At 54.7% G+C, this 23,038-nt stretch overlaps 1 protein-coding gene across 1 annotated transcript; it reads left to right on the top strand.

Moving 5' to 3' along the window:
• Positions 1-308: 308 nt before the first annotated feature.
• CCDC40 (coiled-coil domain 40 molecular ruler complex subunit) lies at positions 309-22,830 on the top strand. The gene is made up of 18 exons (XM_078611005.1): positions 309-1,642; positions 2,179-2,344; positions 4,092-4,393; positions 5,056-5,139; positions 5,463-5,682; positions 6,057-6,214; positions 7,296-7,418; positions 8,894-9,015; positions 9,661-9,904; positions 10,711-10,893; positions 11,517-11,762; positions 12,721-12,934; positions 13,610-13,871; positions 14,641-14,761; positions 17,419-17,619; positions 18,956-19,114; positions 20,089-20,419; positions 22,372-22,830. The coding sequence occupies exons 1-17, from the start codon at positions 1,607-1,609 to the stop codon at positions 20,389-20,391; spliced, it is 3,144 nt and encodes a 1,047-aa protein (XP_078467131.1). The 5' UTR covers positions 309-1,606; the 3' UTR covers positions 20,392-20,419; positions 22,372-22,830.
• Positions 22,831-23,038: the final 208 nt, after the last annotated feature.

Below are 23,038 nucleotides of genomic sequence, written 5' to 3'. Positions count from 1 at the left end.
ACACAACGCAAGCAGCCGTCCTCAGGTGAGGACGGCTGCTTGCGTTGTGGCCGAAACGTCGTGAGAGTTATTTTATGTTTTATGTTTATTATTTTATTATTTCCCTTTTACGTGACTTTGCCGAAAGAACCAAGATGAACCTCCCTTTAATAAACACGTGGCTTTTCCCCCCTCGTCGTCACAGCCCCGCCCCTCACACCCTCGCCCTTGTAACCACGCCCCTAGCCCCCGTGGCCCTGCCCCTTATTCGCCCTCGTCACGTGACAGCGCGACCGGTGGTCTCCTAGCAACGCCGACTCTCTTCAACCGGGGCCAGCCATCGAGTGTGAGTCATAAAGGTTCTCTCCTATTAATATTGCAGAGTATGTACTCTATTGTGTATGTGTATATATATACGAAGCAATTAAACATCATAACAAATGTGTGTACGTTGTAATTGTACTTGACCGCGACGCGTGTTTGACTTTACGAAGCTGTGTTGTTACGGAGGCTGAAGGCGCAGCCCTGCAAGTGCTCGCTCGGGCCCCTGCTGGCGGTTAGGGCCTCCGCTCGAGCGAGGGGATTACTTTGGCCTACTCTTCCACTGCTGGCGCACCCTGACCATCATAGACTCAATGTGGATGTGTGGCCCCGTGGACAGAGCCAGCTATGGCTGCAGGGTTTGGTGGTACAAGTTGTTTGTGTCGTTTATTGTGAAAATTCGGTCACAGTTCCTATGATCACTGTTACATTGCTTTTATGGCTTTATTTTGGTGATTTAGAAAAGTTTTTTTGGTTTGGCTATGTTTGTTTGTTGTAGTACAGAGTTAGACTGATGGTTGTTGTTGTTGTTTGACTTGCATCCCACTGGGATTTGTGCACACAGCGTTGGTGTACGGTGCTTTTTCTGCAATATTTTTGCTGTCTTTTCTTGGATTTTCTGTTTGCACATAGTCACATATTCACTTTAAAATGTTTTCTTGTTCATGTTTTTTTTGTTGCGGTTGCACCCGATTCAAGAGCCGAATGGCTCACAGGGCTATACCTAATAAATGAAACTGAAAAAACTGAAAATGAGGTGGGCGGAGGGGCGGATTTGACGAATCTTGCAACACTGCTTCTTTATCTGCCGCACCGGGAGATCGAACAGGCGATCTCTGGATTTGGAAGTCCGGTGTGCTCATCATTGCTGGACTCCAAAACAAATGTTGTTAACTTTGCGAGTTAGGCGTGCGCGTACCGTGTCAGCCCACACGGTTTTACCCCGTATTTTTGACCAGCGAAATTAAGTTTTCAGGTCTATACGGCGTATAGCCGTTTCAATGGGGCAACATTTATTGCGTCTATGTGTTTGTTTCTTCCTTGTGATGGTGACTTTGCAGGATGAACGTGGAGATTTATAAGGGCACGGGGTGACCAATACGATCTGAATTGGCCTGTTGTATGTAATAAGGTAGGATGCACTGATAAGGGGTTGACAGGTACGCGTGCGTGTGTGGGTGTTGTCCGTTGTGTCACCTGGCACAGGTACCGTGGTGACGTCACTGTCGGTATTATGTCACCTGCGTTTTTCTAATCTGGAGGTCGACTGTTGCAGGTAAGCGGCCGAGACATCGCGGCTCACAACATGGACCAGCCGGGGGCTGAGAACGGGGAGCGAATGGTGAGCTCGGACATCGGCCGTGACTTGACGGTGGAGGTGCTGTTGGTCAGCGAGGGTAGACCTTGAATTGCAAACGTGAAGTTTCCATCATTGGGGCTCAGAAATGCCAATGGGTACATCCATCCTCCACTAACCCGCGCTGACCAAAGTGGTGAAGTACGGTCGAACGACCTCTGCGACTGGCGTGGCATTAAAAGGCCTTCATCCGGCAAAGGGCTGCTTAATTTACTATGAAAACATAGTAAATACATTTATGCACAGCTTGTATTCGGCTGGATCTGCCTGGGTCGTTGTGAAAAAGAGCTTTATAGCTCGTCGGATTCCTCCAGTCTCAATAAATATTCTGATTTCACATGCCACCTCCTGGCTCAACCAGTGATGAGATAAATCAATATTAAATGCGATTTGAATCCCTGTGTGTGTGTATGTGTGCACTCGCTAACAGCACTTTCCCCAACAGCCCCCAACAGTCTGTTAAGGCTATACGAGAGATCTTTGTACGAATGTTTTTTTAATTTTGTACGCACGTGTGGCAGGGCGATGTCGAGACGGAGCCCAGCGACACTGGCACTGGCGAGTGGTCAGCCGGCGCGTCAGCGGGGAGCCGCTCGCGTCCTCGCTCCCACGTCAGCTCGGAGCGGAGCAGCCAAGACCGGCGCCCAGCCAGCGCCGCCGCTGCCCGCACCTCCACCTCCACTCTAGGTGACACCGCTAGCGGCCTGCCTCAATCTTGTTTCCATGAGAACGTTGAGCTTGACTTGGAGGACCTGGTGGCTCAGAGGGGCGCCACAGTGGCGAGATGTTAACTACCTCACCTGGTATACAGCAGGTCGTGGGGTCGATCCCGACCCTGACGCCTGTATATTTGGAGTTTTCATGTCTCTCTCCCTGTGGTCGCGTGGATTTTTTTTCTGGGTCCGCCAGTTTCCCCCCCCTACATTTAGAAACATTCGTTTAGAGTATTTAGCTGCTATAATTTTCCACTTTTATAAGCAATTTCCTTGAGCTATCACTTATGGCCAGGTCCCTTCTGAAAAGTAGCTATGTAGCTCAGTGGGCCTTACCTGGTGAAATAAAAATAGTTTATCTTCTTGGTTCTTTCAGTAAAGTCACGTAGAAGGGAAGTAATAAAATAATAAAAATAAAACATAATAAAATAATTCTCACGACGTTTCGGCCACAACGCAAGCAGCCGTCCTCAGGTGAAGAACAGGTCTGTCGGGGAGACAGCGTCTGAATGAAACACCACCACGCTTGGAGCGTATATTTAAGCTGGGTTGGAAGGGGGGAAGGGCGCCTCTAGTTTTAATTATTGTTTTATATTTTTACTATTTTATTGTTTCCCTTTTCCGTGGCTTTACTGAAAGAACCAAGAAGATGAATCCCTGCAGTCACGAAAGCTTTAAATCGAAAAATAGTTTAGTCTGCAGAGGTCAGATGCACTGAACCAGCACCACTGAGACCCTGGGTTGAGTCCGAGGTGTCAGCCGCCTAACCATGATTAAACCAAATGATCAAGTGTAGTGAGTTGATGGTTTCAGCCTGGTCACCAATGACCTACACAGAGACCCATTGACTTATGTAGAAAAACAGACTTGCGTAGAGGTTCATTGACTTATGTAGACATTCACACATTTACAGTCAAACACTTTTTTCCCGTCTCTGTGTCTGACCAAAAAACACTTTTCTGCGGAGGGAGCTGGTAGGAACGTTGGGTTGCTCGGTCAATGGCCAGGGTCAACGGCGGCGTGGTGTATTCCGCAAATATGGCCGACTGTGAGGGCGGGCACAAGCCGGCGTGAGTAGGTTAAACCTTGAGTTTTATAAGGGCACCACGGGGTGACCAGCCCCTCCCCACCCAGCCCCACCCCTCCCACCGTCCACCTAGCCCCACCCTCCCCACCCAGCCCCTCCCAACCCTTCCCTCCCCACCCAGCCCCTCCCCACCCTCCCCTCTCCACCCAGCCCCACCCCTCCCATTTTTGGATGCACGACGGACGGACACAATAATCCTCTGTGGGCTGGTGGAACCAGGAGGTTCCTACCAGTATAAAGAGTATATCTCCGTCCGTCAATCCTGCCCACTTTTACAAAGACACACCCACTCGATCGCTATCACCGCCCCCCCCCCTCCACAGCGAGTGGCACTGCTCTGAGGCCCCGCTCACTGCTCAAGTAGCCCCGCCCTTAACTTGTATCCTGCCTTGCACATTTTGATTATTGCCGTTACACTTGTTTGCCCAGGATAGCCTCACTCTCATATCTCTTCTTTAGGAGGGATCTGCCAAAGTTTTTTGTAGTAGTCTTATTTTACAACCAAATAACGGGTGGTGGGGGACAAGGCAGATATTCACAAATTACTTTGGCGGAGGTGGAGAGCGGGACGGACCTTTTGAAAACCGGGACTGTCCCGCCTGTAAAACCCACACACCGCGTCTCCCTTTTCTAGGCGGACCGGAGGGAGTTACGGAGGTCGGAGGTCACGTTGACAGCGATGACGAGGACCAGGAGGACACGTGGCGGAACGCAGCGACCTCCTCCGCCATCGCCGCCGCTGTCGCCGCCGCCACCGCCGACGACGATGATGATGATGACAATTATGAAGAACAGGGAGGATGGGAGAAGCCCGGGGATCCGTCGGGGGGAGGAGAAAGAGAGGAGGGAGGAGAGGGGGACAGACGTGGGGACGAAGGCTCGGAGCGAGGAGGGAGTGATGCGGAGGACGACCTCGTTGTGCTCGACCCGGATCACGTGGGTGTCGCTCCTTTTGGATCACACGCACACCTCTTTTCCACTAGGGGGAGCATAGTACAGTACAGGAAGTCTTTGTTTAATGCGGAAGTAGATGTGCTCCTGAAAAGTTCTGCGTTAAGCGAAAAACGCGTGAAGCGAAAACAATTTCCCCATAAATGATGTAACGATATGAGTTTGCCGAGATGCGATGTACTATTACGCAGTGCGAAGGCGGGACAAATAACTGAGGGTACGCCATTGCGTTACTGTATTATTACGCATACTGTATCACTGTACTGCTCAGCCGTGCAGCTCAAGAAAGGAGTACGTCGTCGACCACTCAGATACTGCGTTATAAACAGTGGCGTTCCGCGCTATAAATAGTGGCGTTCCGCGTTATAAACAGTGGCGTTCTGCGTTATAGCAACGGGCGCGTTCGTTGTTGCGCGAAAAGTGTTCCCTTTGGGAAGTACCGCGTTATAGCCAAAACACGTTGTGCAAACACCGCGGGTTAAGCGATGACTTACCGTAAAACGTTTGATTTCGCTGCACTCGCTTAAGATTTGCCCACGACAAATCTTATTTTACAACCGGATAACGCGTGTCCACCCCGTGCCCCCAAGTGCCGCGACCCAGCGAACTAACGGCATCGAACCAACGCTTGTGTTTCTCCGTGGCAGCCGCTCATGAAACGCTTCCAAGTGGCGCTGAAGAAGCACCTCGTGAAGCAACTGGAACGCGCCGACCTCGAGGCCAAGGAGCTGGTGAGAGCGACGAGGAGACTGGCACTGAGTGTGACGCCGTGATTATTATTGTTGTTGATGCTTTCCAGAAAATGTTTAAAGAAAGCTTTTATTAATTAGCTCTGTCCGTTCATTTGTAACCTACCTGCCCACCTGGATACCTATATACCCACTCACCTCCCTTCATTTAAACTGCCCCACCTACATATGTATCTCACATACCCACATACCTACCTGCCTGGAGACCTATACACTAGGGTGGTTATAATCAGTTTTTCTGCATTAGCAGTAACCACAGGGGATAAAAAACGGTAAAAAACGGCTTTGCCGTCCCCCTATCGCAGCGCGAGGTCCTCCGCAAGCGGCGCTCGGAGCGGGAGGAGGTGGGCGTCACGCTGTACGGGGCGCAGCAGGAGCTGGCTCGCCAGCAGCAGCGCCTGGAGACGCAGCAGGAGCAGCGGGCTAACCTGGCCGCCCGGCGCCGTCGCGAGGAGGAGGAGCTGGAGGCGACGCGCGGCCTGCACAAGGCTCAGCTCGACGCGGTCAACCAACAGCGCAAGCAGGGTGCGGTGCATCCACCACCCCCCCCCCCGCCCCAGCCCGTCGCTTCGCCTGGCGCTCGTAAAGGCCGATGATGATGGTGGTGGTGTTCGAGACGTTGCTGATGATAGCAGCACTGTAATATCACAGCAGAGATCCGAACCGAAAGCAAGAAACCAGGATTAGCGGCTTATTTTTGAACAGCTGAATCTGAAATGATATTTAGTGCTCTGAATTTGGTTATCAACTTTAACCAGTTTTAAAACTTTTTTTTTAAATGACCACTTTGTTAGCTGGGCTGTTTAAAGCGAAATTGACTGTGATCCCACTTGAATAATCGCTGCTGCTGCCCCTTCCCCCCTCCCCCCTGTCCCTCCCCCCTGCCCCTCTCCCCACAGTGGCGAGTGTGCAGGCAGAGGTGGAGCGCGTGGCACTGGCCGTGCTGTACGCGCAGGAGGCCGAGCGCGACGTCTCCGGGGACGTGGCCGTGCTCAAGAGAGCCGCGCAGAAGGCCGACCTCGAGAAATATCAGACGGAGGAGATCAAGATGAAGCAGGTGCATGGGGGGAGGGGTCAGGGGTGGCACGCAGGGTTACAGCTCCTCCAGACTCTGCGTTCATCTGTTGGCCCCGAGACATTTTGAGGCGCACAAAGGGGGTGGCGCGGTCAGCACCACGCACGGCCGCCTTTGTCTCTCCCCAAACAGCAAAAAACAAATTTCGATTTCAAGCTTTCGTGACTGCAGGTTCTTTCGTAAAGTCACGTAGAAGGGAAACAATAAAATAATAAAAATATAAAACAATAATTAAAACTAATTAAAACAATTATTGTTTTATATTTTTATTGTTTCCCTTCTACCTGACTTTACCGAAAGAACCAAGAATATAAAAAGCTGTTATTGGTTGACTGACTGGGATGATTGGCAGATGCACCACCTGTACTCCCAAGTGTAGCACTTCGCTGTGTTTTAGCCATCGCTCGTTATTGTGAGCATTGCACCTCCGCACTCTGTTCTTGTTAGAGGGCGGGTGCGTCCAACTGACCAGTAGCGTCCTTCACGAGCCTCCTCCATACACACACAGACATGGCCGTTATAGCCACCACCGTCACACAAACCACCAATATCAGTGACGAGTTTAGATCTAGACTTCCGAGAATCATCCCGTTCAATCGATTACAATCGTGGGCTAGGCCATGTATTGATCCGGCCAGATGTGTGTCATGGAGGTTCTCCACCATCCAGCCAAACAAAGTGGAAGGAGCTTAAGGACACTCATTATGAATCACGATCCTGGCCGAGAAACGCCACGCGTGAAGTTGACTCGTTGAATTACGCTCACGATGAATGCGGAGGGAAGTATACTGGATGTGGTGTGCACACACCTAACGATAGGTGGGGGTGGTTTAATTTTATTTGTATGTTTTTGGACGATTTGTTCGCCTTTCCTGTACTTTGCACTACCGTTGTGTTTTTGTAATATTTGTTGTTGTAACATTCTTACCCAGTGCCCCGACTGAACATGTGTGAAAAAGAGCTTTATAGCTGATCGGATTTCTCCACTATAAATAAATAGTCTGATTCTGAATAACCATCTTCCTCTTTGTGCACGCCCCCCGCCCCCTCCCCCCCCGACCAGGACATGCACGTGGAGCGACTGACGCGGCAGGCGGACGCGACGCAGGAGCGCATCGCGATGCTGGAGGCTCAGCTCAGCGCACAGGCCCAGGACACCCAGGCGGCACGGGCCGGCGCGGCAGAGGTTTGCCACGGAGCGGACCCGCGCGTGGGCCAGACTGTGTTGCGATGAGAGTGTTGTCGATCGGAAAGGGAAGGCAGGGAGAGGCTGATGGTGGTTGGGGTGAGGGTTAGCGTTCCGGAGTCTGGGTGGTTGGTTCGCTCGTGCGGTGAGGATTCGAGTTAGCGTTAAGGCCTAGGAGCAAGAACGAGTGTTGGAATTTGGGATTAGCACGGTTGGCTACGTACGTCGCAATAGAAGTTCAACATACATACATACAGGGTTAGGGATAGGGCTTGGACTAGGGTCTGATTGGTTAGTGTGGGTAGGATGAGGGAGAGCGTTTGAGTTGGAGCACACGCACAAACACGTGCGCACACGGCGTTTGTAACGTACCACCGTTCCGTCTCCGGTCCGCGTCCCCTCATGCCGGCGCTGCAGGTGTGCAAAGGTCCCCCGTATAGCCTTAACAGCCTATAGGGGCAAGTGCTGTTAGCAAGCACCTATTAAGACCGGCACGGCACACGGGGGGTGGTTGGCCAGCACGACACCCCAAGTGGCGATGTTTACACACCGCATCAGGTACTCATTTGAGGCTGAGTCGACCTAGGGGAGTCCCAGGACCAGTTCAGATAAACATCACTGGTGTTGACCGTGAGCGGGAAGTTCAACATACAGTACATGCACACAAAGACAAAGATCCTACGTATAGCCTCAACAGACTGTAGGGGCAAGTGTTGTTAGCGAGTAGCACCTGTGAAGGCCGGCACGGCACACGAGGGGGTGGTGTGGCCAGCACCACGCCCGGCCGCCTTTGTCTCCCCAGTGGCGATGTTTACACACCGCACCAGGTACTCATTTGAGTCTGAGCCGACCTAAGTCAACACGCACGCACACACACACTCATACATCAGTGAGACAGATTGACCAACGATTGATGGTGAGCACTTTCTCCCATCCTCAAGTGGTCCACCAACCCTTGAGCCATATGTACATATACGAGTAGCGGTACGTCGGTGACACAAGAGAAGCGGGTTGATGTTTACGTTTCTGTCTGATTAAAGAATGGTGGCACACAACACAGACACAGATCCCCCGTGTAGCCTTAACAGACTGTTGGGGCAAGTGCTGTAAGCGAGCAGCACCTATGAAGGCCGGCACGGCACCCGAGGGGGTGGGTCGGCCAGCACCACGCCCGACCGCCTTTGTCTCCCCAGTGGCGATGTTTACACACCGCACCAGGTACTCATTTGAGGCTGAGTCGACCTAGGGGAGTCCCAGGACCAGTTCAGATAAACATCACTGGTGTTGACCGTGAGCGGGAATCAAACTCGGGTCGCCGGGTTCGTAGTGTAGTACAACGGTCTGTTAAAAGGTTTACGGGGGACCTTTGCCTTACAAACATTCATACACAAACCCGCACGCGCACACACACACACGAGCGTGCGACGTTCCTAACGCGTACTCTGGTCTGCGGGTGCCTCTGGTCGGCGTCGCAGGCTCGCGCGGAGATCGATGCGATCGTGTTGGAGAAGCGCCAGCTGCTGCAGCACTGGAACGCGACGCTGCAGGGGCTGAGACGGCGCGACGAGGCCCACGCCACCATGCAGGAGGCGCTCGCGTGAGTGGCGTCCAGCGCTGGCGTCGCACAAGCAGCACCGTCGCTCAGGGCCCAAACAGAAAATGTTATCCTAAACGCAGTGGTAACGCCTTGCGGCAAGAAGAGTCAAGGTTTCAGTCCCAACTGAGGCGGCGTTCTCTGTGGAGTTTGTCAGCACTCTCTCCCCCTGTTTTGCAGAGTGTGAGTGAGCGCGTGTGCACGAGTGTGGGGAGGGGCAGTGTCGTTAACACACTGCACTAGGAACCAGGCGACAGGAGTTTGATTCTCGCTCATGGCCAACGCCAGTGATGATTATCTGAATAGGTCCTGGGCCTTCCCTAGGTCGCCTCAAATAAGTACCTGGTGTGGTGTGAAAACATCGCCACTGGGGAGACAAAGGCGGTCGGGCGTGGTACTGGCCACCCACACCCTCGTGTGCCACACCCACACAATTACACACACAGTGACAATTACACCAACATGTATGTCATGTTGAACTTCTTTCGCACTCTACGTAACCAACCGTGCTAATCGGAGGTGCGGGGGGAAGGACAACAAACTAAACACAAAAAACCGTTCTAAGGACATTGCTTTCCAATCTACATTAAACAAAAAATCACATCGCCGATCGTAAAACAGCTCCTCCTGATTGCCGTGCGGCCGCAGCGAGTCCCGGCGGGAGGCGCTGTCGGCCGACACGGAGCTGAGCAACTACAAGCGTCTGATCCGCAAGGAGGAGGAGCGCCACGGGGCGCTCACCGTGGTGCTGCACCGCGCCGATGCCGAGGTGGCTGGCGTGCGCCGCCTCACCGCACAGTGCCAGGAGCAGCAGGAGGCCCTGCGTGCCGACTACGCCACGTACGCGCGCACGCTGCAAGAGACGGAGGTGGCCCTGGCACGCGCCGTCAACGTGAGTGCGCGAGCGTGCGTGCGGGCAGTCATCCTCCAACAACAACGGAGGGCAAAGGAGTGACGCTCACGACAACGAGCGAATGCGCTGGGCGGCTAAAATGCAGCGAGTTGGCATGGCAGGGGGCACAGCTGGTGCAGCTGCCCAGTCATCTCTTTCAGTCAACACATGGCATCTGGGTCTGTCCCGTGACCTACTGCCAGCAGCGAGCCTTCGACACTTCACGTGGCCTCAAAGTAAACCTGGTCTTCACCGTCACTTAGTGGCAAATGGACGTGGTGGCAGCGTGTCCGCCGATCGTCGGCGTCGGCGGAGGTTCCGCGGTTCGAATCCAGCGGCAGCCTCCCGGTTAATACCGCAGTGCGTGCAATTACTGTACCACGCGCCATCTGCTTCGCTTCACAGCGGATGTTAAGGGTCTCGCAGTGCGACGACGTTTCGCAGGAGTAGGTGTGGTGTCGCCAAATAAAAAAAAATTACCCGCAAATTACTTGTTTGTAATTGCTGTATACGCAGCAAGCTGCTAACACCGCAAGCATCCCCCTTATTGCGAGCAACCTGGCAAAACTCTTAGGATTTCCTGAGTCAACAAGGGTATTGATAATTACAATAATTAATCATAAATAACAAAACATACCCGCATGCACACATACACGCTCACATCCACGCTCACACGCTGGGTGACGCCCGCATCCTAACGCTACTCTTTTTCCTGCCTCGCTTTCTCGCCCCGCTCCTCTTCCTCGCTCTCTCGCCCTGCTCTCTCCCCTCCCCCCCCCCCCCCCCCCCCCCCCCCCCCGGTGTAGGAGCGTGGCGCGCGGGAGAGCGAGCTGACGGTGCTGCGCTCTCACTGGGAGCGCGAGCACACGGCGCGCTCAGCCCTAGAGGACGCCATCATGGAGGCACTCCGGGAGCAGCTGACGCGTGACAAGGCGGCGCTCTACTCCAAGAAGCTCGTGGACAAGATGCGTGCACGCAAGAAGGAGCTGGTGCGCCGCATGTGAACCTCCGGGGCGCTCGGGGGGGGCGGAGCTAATGAACAGGGGGGGTTGCGGGCAGTAGGGGTGGGGGGTTGTGGAAGAGCAAAGAAACGGTGGACCCCACGAAGAATGTTGTGCGTAACGTCGTTGTGGCAGTGTGTCGTCGTGTTTTAGAATTGTGTCGTCGTGTGGTGGCTTTGTGTCGTCACGTCGCTATGGCATTATGGGGCTGTGTCGTGGCGTTTGCCATTGTGTCGTGTTGTGGCGTTGTCGTTGTGTTGTGGCGTTGTTGTGTTGTGTCACCGTGTTGTGGCGCCGTGTTGTTGTGTCACTGTGTTGTGGCGTTGTGTTGTTGTGTTGTGGCGCCGTGTGTTATTGTGTCACCATGTTGTGGCGCTGTGTCGTCGTGTTGTGGCGCTGTGTGTTGTTGTGTCACCGTGTTGTGGCGCTGTGTCGTCGTGTTGTGGCACTGTGTCGTGGTGTCGTGGTGCTTTGTCACTATGTTGTTGCGTCGTCATTTTAAATTCCTAAAAGCAAGGAGGCCCGCGTCGTCACAATCTAAGGAGAGGTGTCGCTGACGTCCGGACTGATGGCGCCCCCCCCCCCCCCCCCCCGCGCATGCACGCCCACAGGAGCTGGACGTGGCACGGGCGGAGAACGAGCTGGCGCGTGCCGCGCTGGCCGTCACGCAGGCCGGCGCCCTCGAGGCCTCGCGTGCCCGCGCGCTGGCGGCGGCCGAGGAGGAGGTGCGGGCCCAGGAGGCCCTGGTGGCGCGGGCGGAGGCGGAGGCGGCGCGGCGCACGGCCCTCATCGCGCGCAAGCAGGCGCTCGTCGACCTCAACAACAAGAAGGTGGAGCAGCTGGTGGCCAGCGCCGGGGTGAGTGCGGGCGGGCGGGCGGGCGGGTGGGCGGCGAAGGGATGGAAGAGAGGTGAGGGTACAAGGGTGAGGAGTGGGGTGAGAGGCGAGAAAAGATGAGAGAGGGGGGAAGGAAGAGAAGGAAGAGGAAGGTTGTGAGGGGTGACGGGAGAGGAGTGAGGAGAGAGGAGGGTGGGGAGGATGGAGAAGGGAAGGAGGATGATGGCGATGGAAGGGAGGTGAGGGTAGAAGGGAGAGGCGAGGGGAGAGGGACGAGGAGAGTGGAAGAGAGGAAAAACGAAACAATTTGATGGAAGAGATGTGAGCGCGCGGGAGAGGTGTGAGAGATGAGAGGAGAGAGGATGGTAGGAGAAGAGAGGTAAGTCTGTTGGGGCGAAGAGTGAAGGGTGATGGGAGAGAGGTGACGGAACAGCGCTGAGCGGAGAGAAGTGAGGAGAGGGAGGGAAAGGGTGAGCGTAGGAGGATGAGGGGGGGGAGGGTGGCGAGCGAGTGGAGGCTCGCGTCCATTTACCGGCGTGAAGTCTGCGGAGCTGCCTGCTCGTGCGAGCGCCGTGAGGGAGGCGTCATGCCTGCCGGTGCGATGTCACACCTGTTCGCTTGCTCGCTCGCGCGTACCTGACGCCAAGCTCACACCCACTCGTGCAGGAGATCACACCTGCCGGCGAGTGCACTTGTTAGCTGTTCACACGTGTGTGCGGCAGCGTGCGTGCGTGCCAGCGCGCGTTTGCGTGTGCGCGCGTGCTCAGCGGCAGCCGACAACACCACCAGTGACAATTATCTGAACCGGTCCTGGGCATCCCGTAGGTCGACTCGGCCTCAAATGGTGTGTAAACATCAGTCGGCCACACCGTACCCCTCGTGCGTCACACCGCTCTTTGTAGGCGCTGCCTACCAGCTGTGGCCCGGATGACTACATGGTGGGGGGGGGGCGTCTTTTTGTGTGTGTTCGTCTCGCCAGGGCGTGGAGCTGGGGCCCCTGGAGCTCCACATCAAGGAGCTGCGTCGCCAGCTCGCGGAGCGGCGGGCCCAGTCCACCGAGCTGCAGGCGCAGTGGCTGCGCGCGCAGGGCGAGCTGGTGCGGGAGAGCCGTGAGCGCGAGGAGCTGACGCGCACCGTCGCCGCGCTGCGCCAGCGCCTCACCATCCTGCTCCAGCGCAAGCTGCGCGTCGAGGGTGCGTGCGGGGGATAAGGGGGCGGTGGGGATTTTTTTTTTTTTACATCCGTCGGCAGTTGTTGTTACGGTTCAAACGCACCGCGGTGATATCCGGGGCGGCCTGCTGGTTTCGAACCGCGAACTTCTGCAACGAGCGGCAAACGCCCTACCGCCGGGATATAAAAAAGCACGAGAATTCCCCGATGTAGCCTTAACAGACTGTTGGGGCAAGTTGCTGTGGACGAGCACCTCTGAGGGCCGACACGGCACAAGAGAGTGTCCAGCACCATGCCCGTCCGACCTTTGTCTGCCTTGTGGCGCTGTTTACTACGCACTGCAGCAGGTTCTCGCTACCCTCTCCCCCGCCCCCAACTCACAAACAAACACCTTGTTGTGAAAGACCCAACGCAGAAGATCCCTGGGCTTGATCTTCCACGAAACTTATGGTCCACCCAAAATCACATCCGCACAAACCACGGCAGATGCGTATACACGGTGCACAAATGTACAATTAGAAACTGTGTTCATCCAGAACAGACCGTACAACGTGTAACGATGCAATGCCCACAAATACGAAGGAGACATCACAGCGGTGCAATTGTCTGGGCTTGACCGCTTGAATGTGAAATCGTAGTTGTCGCTCCGCATCTACGTCAGCCATGAGAACGACCCACCCCCCACCCCTCACCGGCAGGCGAGGTGGTGCAGCAGCAGCGCGGGGTGCGGGACACGGAGCGGCGCACGGCGGCGCTGCACCACTCGCTGGAGCGCCTGTGCTCGCTGCTGGAGCGCGAGCGCAGCACGCGGAGCGGCCTGCAGGCGGGAGGGGCGCTGCTGGAGGGGGAGGTGGTGGGGGCCCTGCGCGAGGCCGAACGCGACGCCGTGCACCTCGCCGAGCGGCTGCAGGAGCTGCGCGACGACAAGGGCAGGCTGCTGTCGGCGCTGCTGCAGGCCGAGTGAGCGCACGGTGATGGCTGTGACGATGACGGCAATGGTGATGATGATGGTGGTGATGATGATGGCGATGATGATAATAATGATGATGATGGCGATGATGGCAATGATGAAGATGATGGCGGTGATGATGATGATAATAATGATGATGGCGATGATGGCGATGATGGCGATGATAGCGATGATCGCTATGATAATGATGATCGCTATGATAATGATGGCGATGATGATGGCGATGATGGCGATGATGATCACGTTGATGACAATGGTGATTATGATGGCGGTGATGACTTAAGACAAGGGCAGGCTGCTGTCGGCGCTACTGCAGGCCGAGTAAGCGCACGGTGACGGCTGTGACGATGACGGCAATGGTGAAGATTATGGCGGTGATGATGATGATAATGATGGCGATAATGATGATGGCGATGATGGCGATGATGGCGATGATAGTGATAATGATGATGATGGTGGCGATGATGATGGCGATGATGATGACGATGATGATGACGATGACAGCAATGATGAAGATGATGGCGATGATGATAATAATGATGGCGATGCTGGCGATGATAGCGATAATGATGATGGCGATGATAATGATGGCGATGATGATCACGTTGATGGCAATGGTGATTATGATGGCGGTGATGATTTAAGACAAGGGCAGGCCTATGTAGCTCAGTGGCCCTTGGTAAAATAAAAAAAAAATAGTTTTAAATTTTTGAACAGTTCATGCGGACGGATCTCTGCGTTTGTCTGCACGGTGCCCAGGGAGCAGATCCTGCTGTGGGAGCGCCGCACGCAGTTGGCGAAGGAGATGCGCGCCGCGGTGGACGCGGACGTTGGACACGGCGAGATGAAGGCCATGAGGGCGGAGATCCACCGCATGCAGGTGGGGCGACGACCTCTCTTCCCCAGTGCGCTCATCAAAGGGGCACGAACCGTCACGCGAACTGCGGATGCCCTCGCGGCGGCAGCGGCTTTTGGCTCGCCCAGGGGCTCGGCAAACCCGCGGCTTCGGAGCCACATGCGGCTCTTAAAGAACTGCAGTGCGGCTCTTGAAATTCGAAAAAACATGGCTCTTCTTGTATGTTTGGTTGCCCACCCCTGACCATGGAAGTCCAGTTGACCATTGAAGTCCAGTTGACCATGGAAGTCAAGTTCACCTTGGTTCTTTCAGTAAAGTCACGTAGAAGGGAAATAATAAAATAATAAAAATAAAACATAATAAAATACAATTCTCACGACGTTTCGGCCACAACGCAAGCAGCCGTCCTCAGGTGAAGAACAGGGCTGTCGGACGCTGTCTTCCCGACAGACCTGTTCTTCACCTGAGGACGGCTGTTTGCGTTGTGGCCGAAACGTCGTGAGAATTGTATTTTATTATACTTTATTTTATTATTTCCCTTCTACGTGACTTTACTGAAAGAACCAAGAACATCGAAGTCCAGTTGACCATGGAAGACCAGTTCACCATGGAAGTCCAGTTCACCATGGAAGTCCAGTTCACCATGGAAGTCCAGTTCACCATGGAGGTCCAGTTCACCATGGAAGTCTAGTTCACCATGGAAGTCCAGTTCACCATGGAAGTCCAGTTCACCATGGAAGTCCAGTTGACCATTGAAGTCCAGTTGACCATGGAAGTCAAGTTCACCTTGGTTCTTTCAGTAAAGTCACGTAGAAGGGAAATAATAAAATAATAAAAATAAAACATAATAAAATACAATTCTCACGACGTTTCGGCCACAACGCAAGCAGCCGTCCTCAGGTGAAGAACAGGGCTGTCGGACGCTGTCTTCCCGACAGACCTGTTCTTCACCTGAGGACGGCTGTTTGCGTTGTGGCCGAAACGTCGTGAGAATTGTATTTTATTATACTTTATTTTATTATTTCCCTTCTACGTGACTTTACTGAAAGAACCAAGAACATCGAAGTCCAGTTGACCTTGGAAGTCCAGTTCACCATGGAAGTCCAGTTTACCATGGAAGTCCAGTTGACCATGGAAGTCCAGTTTACCATGGAAGTCCAGTTCACCATGGGAGTCCAGTTGACCATGGAAGTCCAGTTGACCATGGAAGTCCAGTTGACCATGGAAATCCAGTTTACCATGGAAGTCCAGTTGACCATGGAAGACCCGTTTACCATGGAAGTCCAGTTCACCATGGGAGTCCAGTTGACCATGGAAGTCCAGTTGACCATGGAAGTCCAGTTGACCATGGAAATCCAGTTTACCATGGAAGTCCAGTTGACCATGGAAGACCAGTTTACCATGGAAGTCCAGTTCACCATGGAAGTCCAGTTCACCATGGAAGTCCAGTTCACCATGGAGGTCCAGTTCACCATGGAAGTCTAGTTCACCATGGAAGTCCAGTTCACCATGGAAGTCCAGTTCACCATGGAAGTTCAGTTCACCATGGAAGTCTAGTTCACCATGGAGGTCCAGTTCACCATGGAAGTCCAGTTCACCATGGAAGTCCAGTTCACCATGGAAGTCCAGTTCACCATGGAAGTCCAGTTCACCATGGAGGTCCAGTTCACCATGGAAGTCCAGTTTACCATGGGCAGGGGTTGGCAACCTATGGCTCTGGAGCCGCATGCAGCTCTTTAAGTACTGCTGCTTTATTAAGGACCACCATCTCGTATTCACATACATTGCCCTACTTGAAATATTGAGTTTCTCACCGAATTAAAAAAAGGCTCTTCTTGTTATTTTGGTTGCTGGCCTCTGGGCTAGCCGTGGAACAAAGATGGTCACCGCATTGCACGCTTTCAGATGGGGGGGGGGGGTGGTGGGGGCGTCTGGAACGCTCTTCCTTCCGATATTAGGAAGCCACTGGAGCTAAACACTTTTAAATCATCATCTAGATTGAAAACTCCATTTCTTTAGAACTGCTTTTCGTGTTTAGTTTTTTGTCCTTCCCCCGCATCTCCGATTAGCAGGGTTGGCTACGTACGATGCGAAAGAAGTTCAACGCACTCCACCACTGACTCACTTCAGTCGCTCACTTTCCTCCTCGTCACTCTTGTGTCGCTACTATTGTGGGTATTGTGCTAAGTCGATGTAGGGGTGGCCCAGGACTGGTGATTATCTGAGCGGGAATCGAACTCAGGGGGTTGGGTTCGTAGCGCAGCGCGCTAACCGCTACACTAACGCTCCCCATAGACACACACACCTCCTCAACCTCCTCAACATACACATTCAAGCAGTCCACACAACAAAGGCTCATTCCTAGCAGCGTGCTTCAGCCGCACCGAACCTCACAATAATAATATCCAGGTGCCTGCCTTGGCTCCTCCCACCCTCAACCAGTATATATACAAGGACGGGTCTCTTGGAATTTCTCTTACTTGATACATCAATCGTGCTGTGACGGTTCCACCTGAAGACGGAAGCTTGTGTTGCCTCCAAAACGTCGTGATTTTTATTTTATTTTTATTTTACTTTTATTAATTAAAATGTTTTACCTACGTGACTTTACCGAAAAAAACCTAAGAATATGAATATACACATGCACGTTCACCCCCCCCCGCCCTTCCCCCGCCTCGCAGGTGCGGTACACGCAGCTGTTGAAGCAGCAAGAACGGCTGATGCGCGACATGGAGTTGTCGGTGTCCCGGCGCGACACCATCGCCACGCGGGCCCAGGTCGCTGGGGCCCCCGCTGACCGCTCTTCTGCCGCCGCCACGACCGCGGTGGCGCTGCAGCGGGCCCTGCAGGCCCTGCGCACCGGCATCAAGGACGTACAGACGGTGAGTTTGTGGCTCTCTCTATACGAGTCTATGGATCTCGATGAGAGTTTATGAGGTCTCTATGCGAGTCTGTGCACGTCTATGGGTCTCTGTGTGCATCTATGGATCTCGATGAGAGTCTATGAGTCTCTATGCGAGTCTGTGCACGTCTATGGGTCTCTGTGTGCATCTATGGATCTCGATGAGAGTTTATGGGTCTCTATGCGAGTCTGTGCACGTCTATGGGTCTCTGTGTGCATCTATGGATCTCGATGAGAGTCTATGGGTCTCTATGCGAGTCTGTGCACGTCTATGGGTCTCTGTGTGCATCTATGGATCTCGATGAGAGTCTATGAGTCTCTATGCGAGTCTGTGCACGTCTATGGGTCTCTGTGTGCATCTATGGATCTCGATGAGAGTCTATGGGTCTCTATGCGAGTCTGTGCACGTCTATGGGTCTTCTGTGCACGTCTATGGGTCTCTGTGTGCATCTATGGGTCTCTGTGCGAGTCTATGGGTCTCTGTGTGAGTCTATGGATCTCTGTGTGAGTCTAATGTTGTTGTTGTCAGCCTGTAGCTTCCCACTGCTGGGCAAAGTCCTGCCCCATTCCACTCCATCCCTTCCTTTCCCAGCTGCTCGTGTCCAGTAGTGTTCTCCGAACTCTCTGATTTAGTTTCACCGTCGTCTCTCCCGCTCTCTCTCCTTCTCTTCCCTGCTCTCTCCATCTCCTCTCCGGAGGACTCGGTTTCGCCTCTAATCTCTCGCCAGTGTTTCTCAAGACGTCTCCTGCCCCAAACCCCAAGGCCACTTGATTTATCTTGCTCCAACAACAGGGGTCACTGATGCAAAAATCCTCCCGATAGCTTTAACAGATGTTTATGGCAAGTGCTGTTCACAAGTAGCACCTACGAAGGCCGGCATGGCACACGAGGGGGTGGGTGGCCAGCACCTCGTCCTGCCACTTTATGTCTCCCTAGTGGCCACCGCTCCCCGTATTTTACTGATAAACGACCGCTATTCGCCACTAAGTGGCGGTGATGTCACCACGGCGCTTGTGCCATTCTAGGTGCACTTTGAGGCTGCGTGAAGTGTCGAAAGCCCGCTGGCAGGAGGTCACGGAAAGAGACGCAGGTGCCATGGGTTGGCCGAGATCTTGTTTAACGAATGCTTTTACGCGTGGCTTTCATACAGAGATGATTGACGCTCACACACACACACACACACCCTAATCACGTCCTCATCCCACAACAACTCGGCAGGTTCATCACGAAATGTTTCCGCTGGTAAAAACCCCCCAAACTCGCCACGTGGGTGACACCGGTCCTGCGTTGCTGTGGGTTCTGTGGGTACCGGCAGCGCGTGGCTCAGAGCGACGGGGAGATCGCGGAGCTGAGGGAGGCTCGCGTGGCGCTCGAGGAGGAGCTGTCGAGTCGCCGCCGCCGCCTCGTGGAGCAACGCGGGGCCCTGGAGCAGCTGCAGGAGGAGGCACACGACTTGGCAGAGCACAAGCGCAAGGTGAGAACATCCCAACGCTGGCAGAGGAAATATTTACCCGCAAGTTTTACTCAAGTGGAGATGACGTATGCCGCCCCCCCCCCACCACCGCCCCCCCACCACCGCCCCCCCCCCCTTACCGCCCCCCCTCACCGCCCCCCCACCACCGCCCCCCCCCCCCCCTTACTGCGAAAACCTGGCAGCCCCCTCCCTGCTGAAGAGCCTCGAGGCTCGACGAAGCTTTCCTGGGGCAAACAAGTTGAAGTGTAACAATGTCCGGTGAAGTTTCGCTTTGTCACCACGAGGGGTCGCTCGGTGCGTCCAGTCGGAGCCTCTCGGCGTGTTTGCCAGACGGCAGCGACAGTCGGGAATCGGAGCTCCATGTGGGCAAGCCAGAGAGGTCGTGACGGGATGGGTGAGGTCAGGTGCCCCCTCTCTATCTCTGTGCCGGCCTTCATAGGTGCTGCTGCTGCTCGCTAACAGCACTTGCCCCAACAATCTGTTCAAGGCTACACGTTACTTTATTTTGTTTTTACCAGGTAAGGCCCACTGAGCTGTACAGCTCTTTTTTACAAGTGACCTGGCCACAAATAAAAGCTCAACAAAGTGTCTCATCACGTGGAAATTTGTAGCAGTAGCCAAATACTCTAAATTCTATTTTGTGTTTAGTTTGTTGTCCTCCTCCGCACCTCCGATTAGCACGGTTGGCTCCGTACGGTACGAAAAGAAGTTCAACACACGTACACACATAAACGGATGTTTCTAAATATTGTGGGAGAAACCGAAGGACCCGAAGAAAAATCCACGCGGCCACGGGGGGAGAGAACACACAAACTCCAAATATACAGGTGCTAGGATCGGGATTGAACCCACGACCTCCTGTATACCAGGCGATGGAGATAACATCCCGCCACCGCGAGGTGGGGGGGGGTCGGGGGGTGTCTTTGTGCGTCGTGTTTCAACCGACCGCCCCCTCTCCCACCACCACATGGCAGAACCTCCAGGATCTGGTGGCCCTGCAGACGCGCGGCAAGCACCTGGAGGCGGCTCGCGGCGGACGCTACCGCCCGCTGTGCTCCTCCGCCGAGGGCGTCCGGGCGGAGACGGAGCGCCAGGAGGAGCGCCTGCACGCGCTGGCCACAGCGCTGCACCGCCTGCTCGGGGAGCGGCCGCACCTGCAGGGCCCGCTCCGCCCCGTGAGCCTGGCGCTCGCGGACCGCATGCAACGGCTGCAGCAGCAGGACGAGGAGGAGGAGCAGCAGCAGCGGGAGGAGAGGGGCCAGACGCTACAGCAATAGCAGCGGTGGCGGATTTGTAGAGAAGCAGGTGAGGTGCGAGTGACAAAGTGTCTGCAGCAGTAGGGATGGAGGATGCGTAACAGGCAAACGCAGCAGTAGCAGCTGCAGCAGCAGCAATGGGAGGAAAGGGGCCAGACGCTACAGCAATAGCAGCGGCGGCGGATTTGTAGAGAAGCAGGTGAGGTGCGAGTGACAAAGTGTCTGCAGCAGTAGGGATGGAGGATGCGTAACAAGCAAACGCAGCAGTAGCAGCTGCAGCAGCAGCAGCAGCAGCAATGGAAGGAAAGGGGCCAGATGCTACAGCAGCAGCAGATCAGCAGAAGCAGAGTTGCGGCAGGGATAGAAAGATACACTTCAAGCAGCTGCAGCAGGAGCGGCAGCAGCAGGTACAGGGTGCGAAAGCTGCAATTACGGTCACAACCGTAGCAACAGTAGTAGATGCAGCAGCAGCAGTGCCATCAGCAACACGGGGTGAGAGAAGGGAGATGCAGGGGAGCAAGTGGAGGCGTGTGGCAAGGAGGCCACGCGTCGTTGCCGCACGTAACTGTGCGACACCGTCCTGAGGAGTGCGATGACTGACCCCAGGCGTCGAGGGAGTGGGAGCCGCGCGAGTGTTTTGTCGTCGCTACGACGCTCTCCTAGAGTGCTCTGCGGGTGTCTAAGTAGGGAGGGGAGATGCACAGAGAGCAGCGGCACAGCAGCGGCAATACCAGCCGCAGCAGCAGCAGCAGCTGTTGTACTCGGCGTGTAACAACGCATCGATTCATCAATTAAAATCGATTTTTTTTTTTTGGTTTACGCTCGGGATACACGCAAAGGAATTGTGCGTGCGTGCGAGAATCAATTATTTACAATTTATGTAAACGACAAACCGCTAACTCCTACGTTCACGCAAGTGGGGTGGGCTGCACTGTGCAGAGGGGTCCCAGCGAGGGAGAGGCAAACGCCACTGGTTCACCATGCAAATGCATAGTAACGCCTCCTCCTCCTCATTCCCATAGTTGTCTGGCCACGTGAAAAATAAAAACAAATGTTACACATCCCATGAGTCGCACGGACTTGCGGGTGTGCATCTTGCACCAGCAGGCATTCGTTCAAAACAAGCAAAATGCCTGAGCGCTGCTGGTGAACTGCCCAGGTGTTTATAGGCAAAGACTGGTTTTGACAGTCAGCGTCTCATCAGCAGCAGAGTCAGGCTTCGCTTGAACCACTGCCGGGGAACTGCTCACGTGTTTATAGGCAAGGACCCCTCTCTCTACGGGACAGGGGTCCCGGTTCTGAGGTTTAACGGAGACCCTTGGTGAGTGATCGCGCGCTGTCGGAACAGCCACACGGCAGGGGGGGGGGGGGCCGTCACTGCCGGACATTCTCTCTCCGCTGCTGGATGAGTGCAGTCTCGCGCCCGGCGCTGCCTCTCAGCGAACCGTTGACGCGGCTCGTGGCGGGTAATGAATTCGGGTCGATGCCCGTTTAGAGCGACTGGCACATTGATCCGCACTCACGGCCACTTTTGCAAGCGCACGACTTCTCGCTCCGTGTCAATCTTGCCGTGCTCCAATTTAAAAAATTACATTACTCTCCTGCAAACACGATGTCGATGATGATCGTGGCGATGATGATGACGATTATGATGTTGATAACGGTGATGACAATGACGATGATTTTTATTACAACGGACAATTACTATGATTATGATGATGGTAACTGATGACGATGATGTCGATGATATCGATGTTGACGAGGGGTGTTGGTCACTCCATCTCACTACGATGCTAACCTCTGCCCTGTTGGCGCACGTTGGACTGCGGTTATGATGATGACGACAATGATGATGACGATGACAGTGAGAATAATGGCGATGATGGCAGCGTGGTAATAATTCGGCGGTAATAATTCGTGCGCAGTTTGGCGAGCGCGTCTCCTCTGCGATGTTGACCTTTGCCCTGCTGACACACGCTGGATGGATTCTGCTGCCCTCAGCCCCCGCGGGAGATGCGCACGGCTGCACGCGACGCTGCGAGGAGGAGGAGGAGGGGGGCGATGAGGAGGGGGAGAAGAAGGCTGCGGAGGAGGAGCGGGTCGTTTGCGTCCTGTGCTCCTCCTCACCGTGTCTCATCGACCCCCTCGCTGTTTGCTCACCACGCACCGATCACCTCACTTTACACGCCCGTCGTACACTCGTCACAATCGTCATCACCATACACTGCTCCTCACACTCTCCTTTACTCCTCAACCTCACCGCCACCCCCCCTCCCAACTCCTCCATCCTCACCACGCCCTCCTCACCCGCACAATACGCTCTTCCACATTCCACCTTTTCCCGCCATCGTCTTCCTCGCACACCTCTCACCACGTTCACCGTCCCGAGGCTGGAGGGCGAGGGGGGTGAACGTGCGATGAGGAGCGGTGGGGAGAGTGAGGAGGGTACGGGGAAGGTGAAACGAGGAGGGTGGTGGGGGTGGTGGGTGAGGGGGGAGGGGGTGAGAGTGGCGCGCCATTCGCTGTGTTCCCGTCACGCCGCTCTCGCATGGAGGGGGTGTCGCGTGGAACAGAACGGCGGCGACGACGATGACGACGATTACCGTCACGGCCACGGCGACGACGACGACCGAGATGACACGCTCACACGGGCACCGATTGGCGGGCG

The sequence above is a fragment of the Lampetra planeri genome, chromosome 35 (assembly GCF_965212315.1).
Source record: "Lampetra planeri chromosome 35, kcLamPlan1.2.h2, whole genome shotgun sequence".
In the NCBI taxonomy this organism is placed as follows: domain Eukaryota; kingdom Metazoa; phylum Chordata; class Hyperoartia; order Petromyzontiformes; family Petromyzontidae; genus Lampetra; species Lampetra planeri.
Note: the sequence above shows the minus strand (reverse complement) of the source record. Positions and strands in the feature narration are given on the sequence as shown.

Coding starts and splice junctions, on each gene's coding strand:
- CCDC40 (XM_078611005.1), top strand. CDS start 1,607: ATGGACCAGCCGGGGGCTGAGAACGGGGAGCGAATG. Junction 4,394..5,055: donor TTGTGCTCGACCCGGATCAC/GTGGGTGTCGCT, acceptor TCTCCGTGGCAG/CCGCTCATGAAACGCTTCCA. Junction 11,763..12,720: donor AGCTGGTGGCCAGCGCCGGG/GTGAGTGCGGGC, acceptor TCGTCTCGCCAG/GGCGTGGAGCTGGGGCCCCT.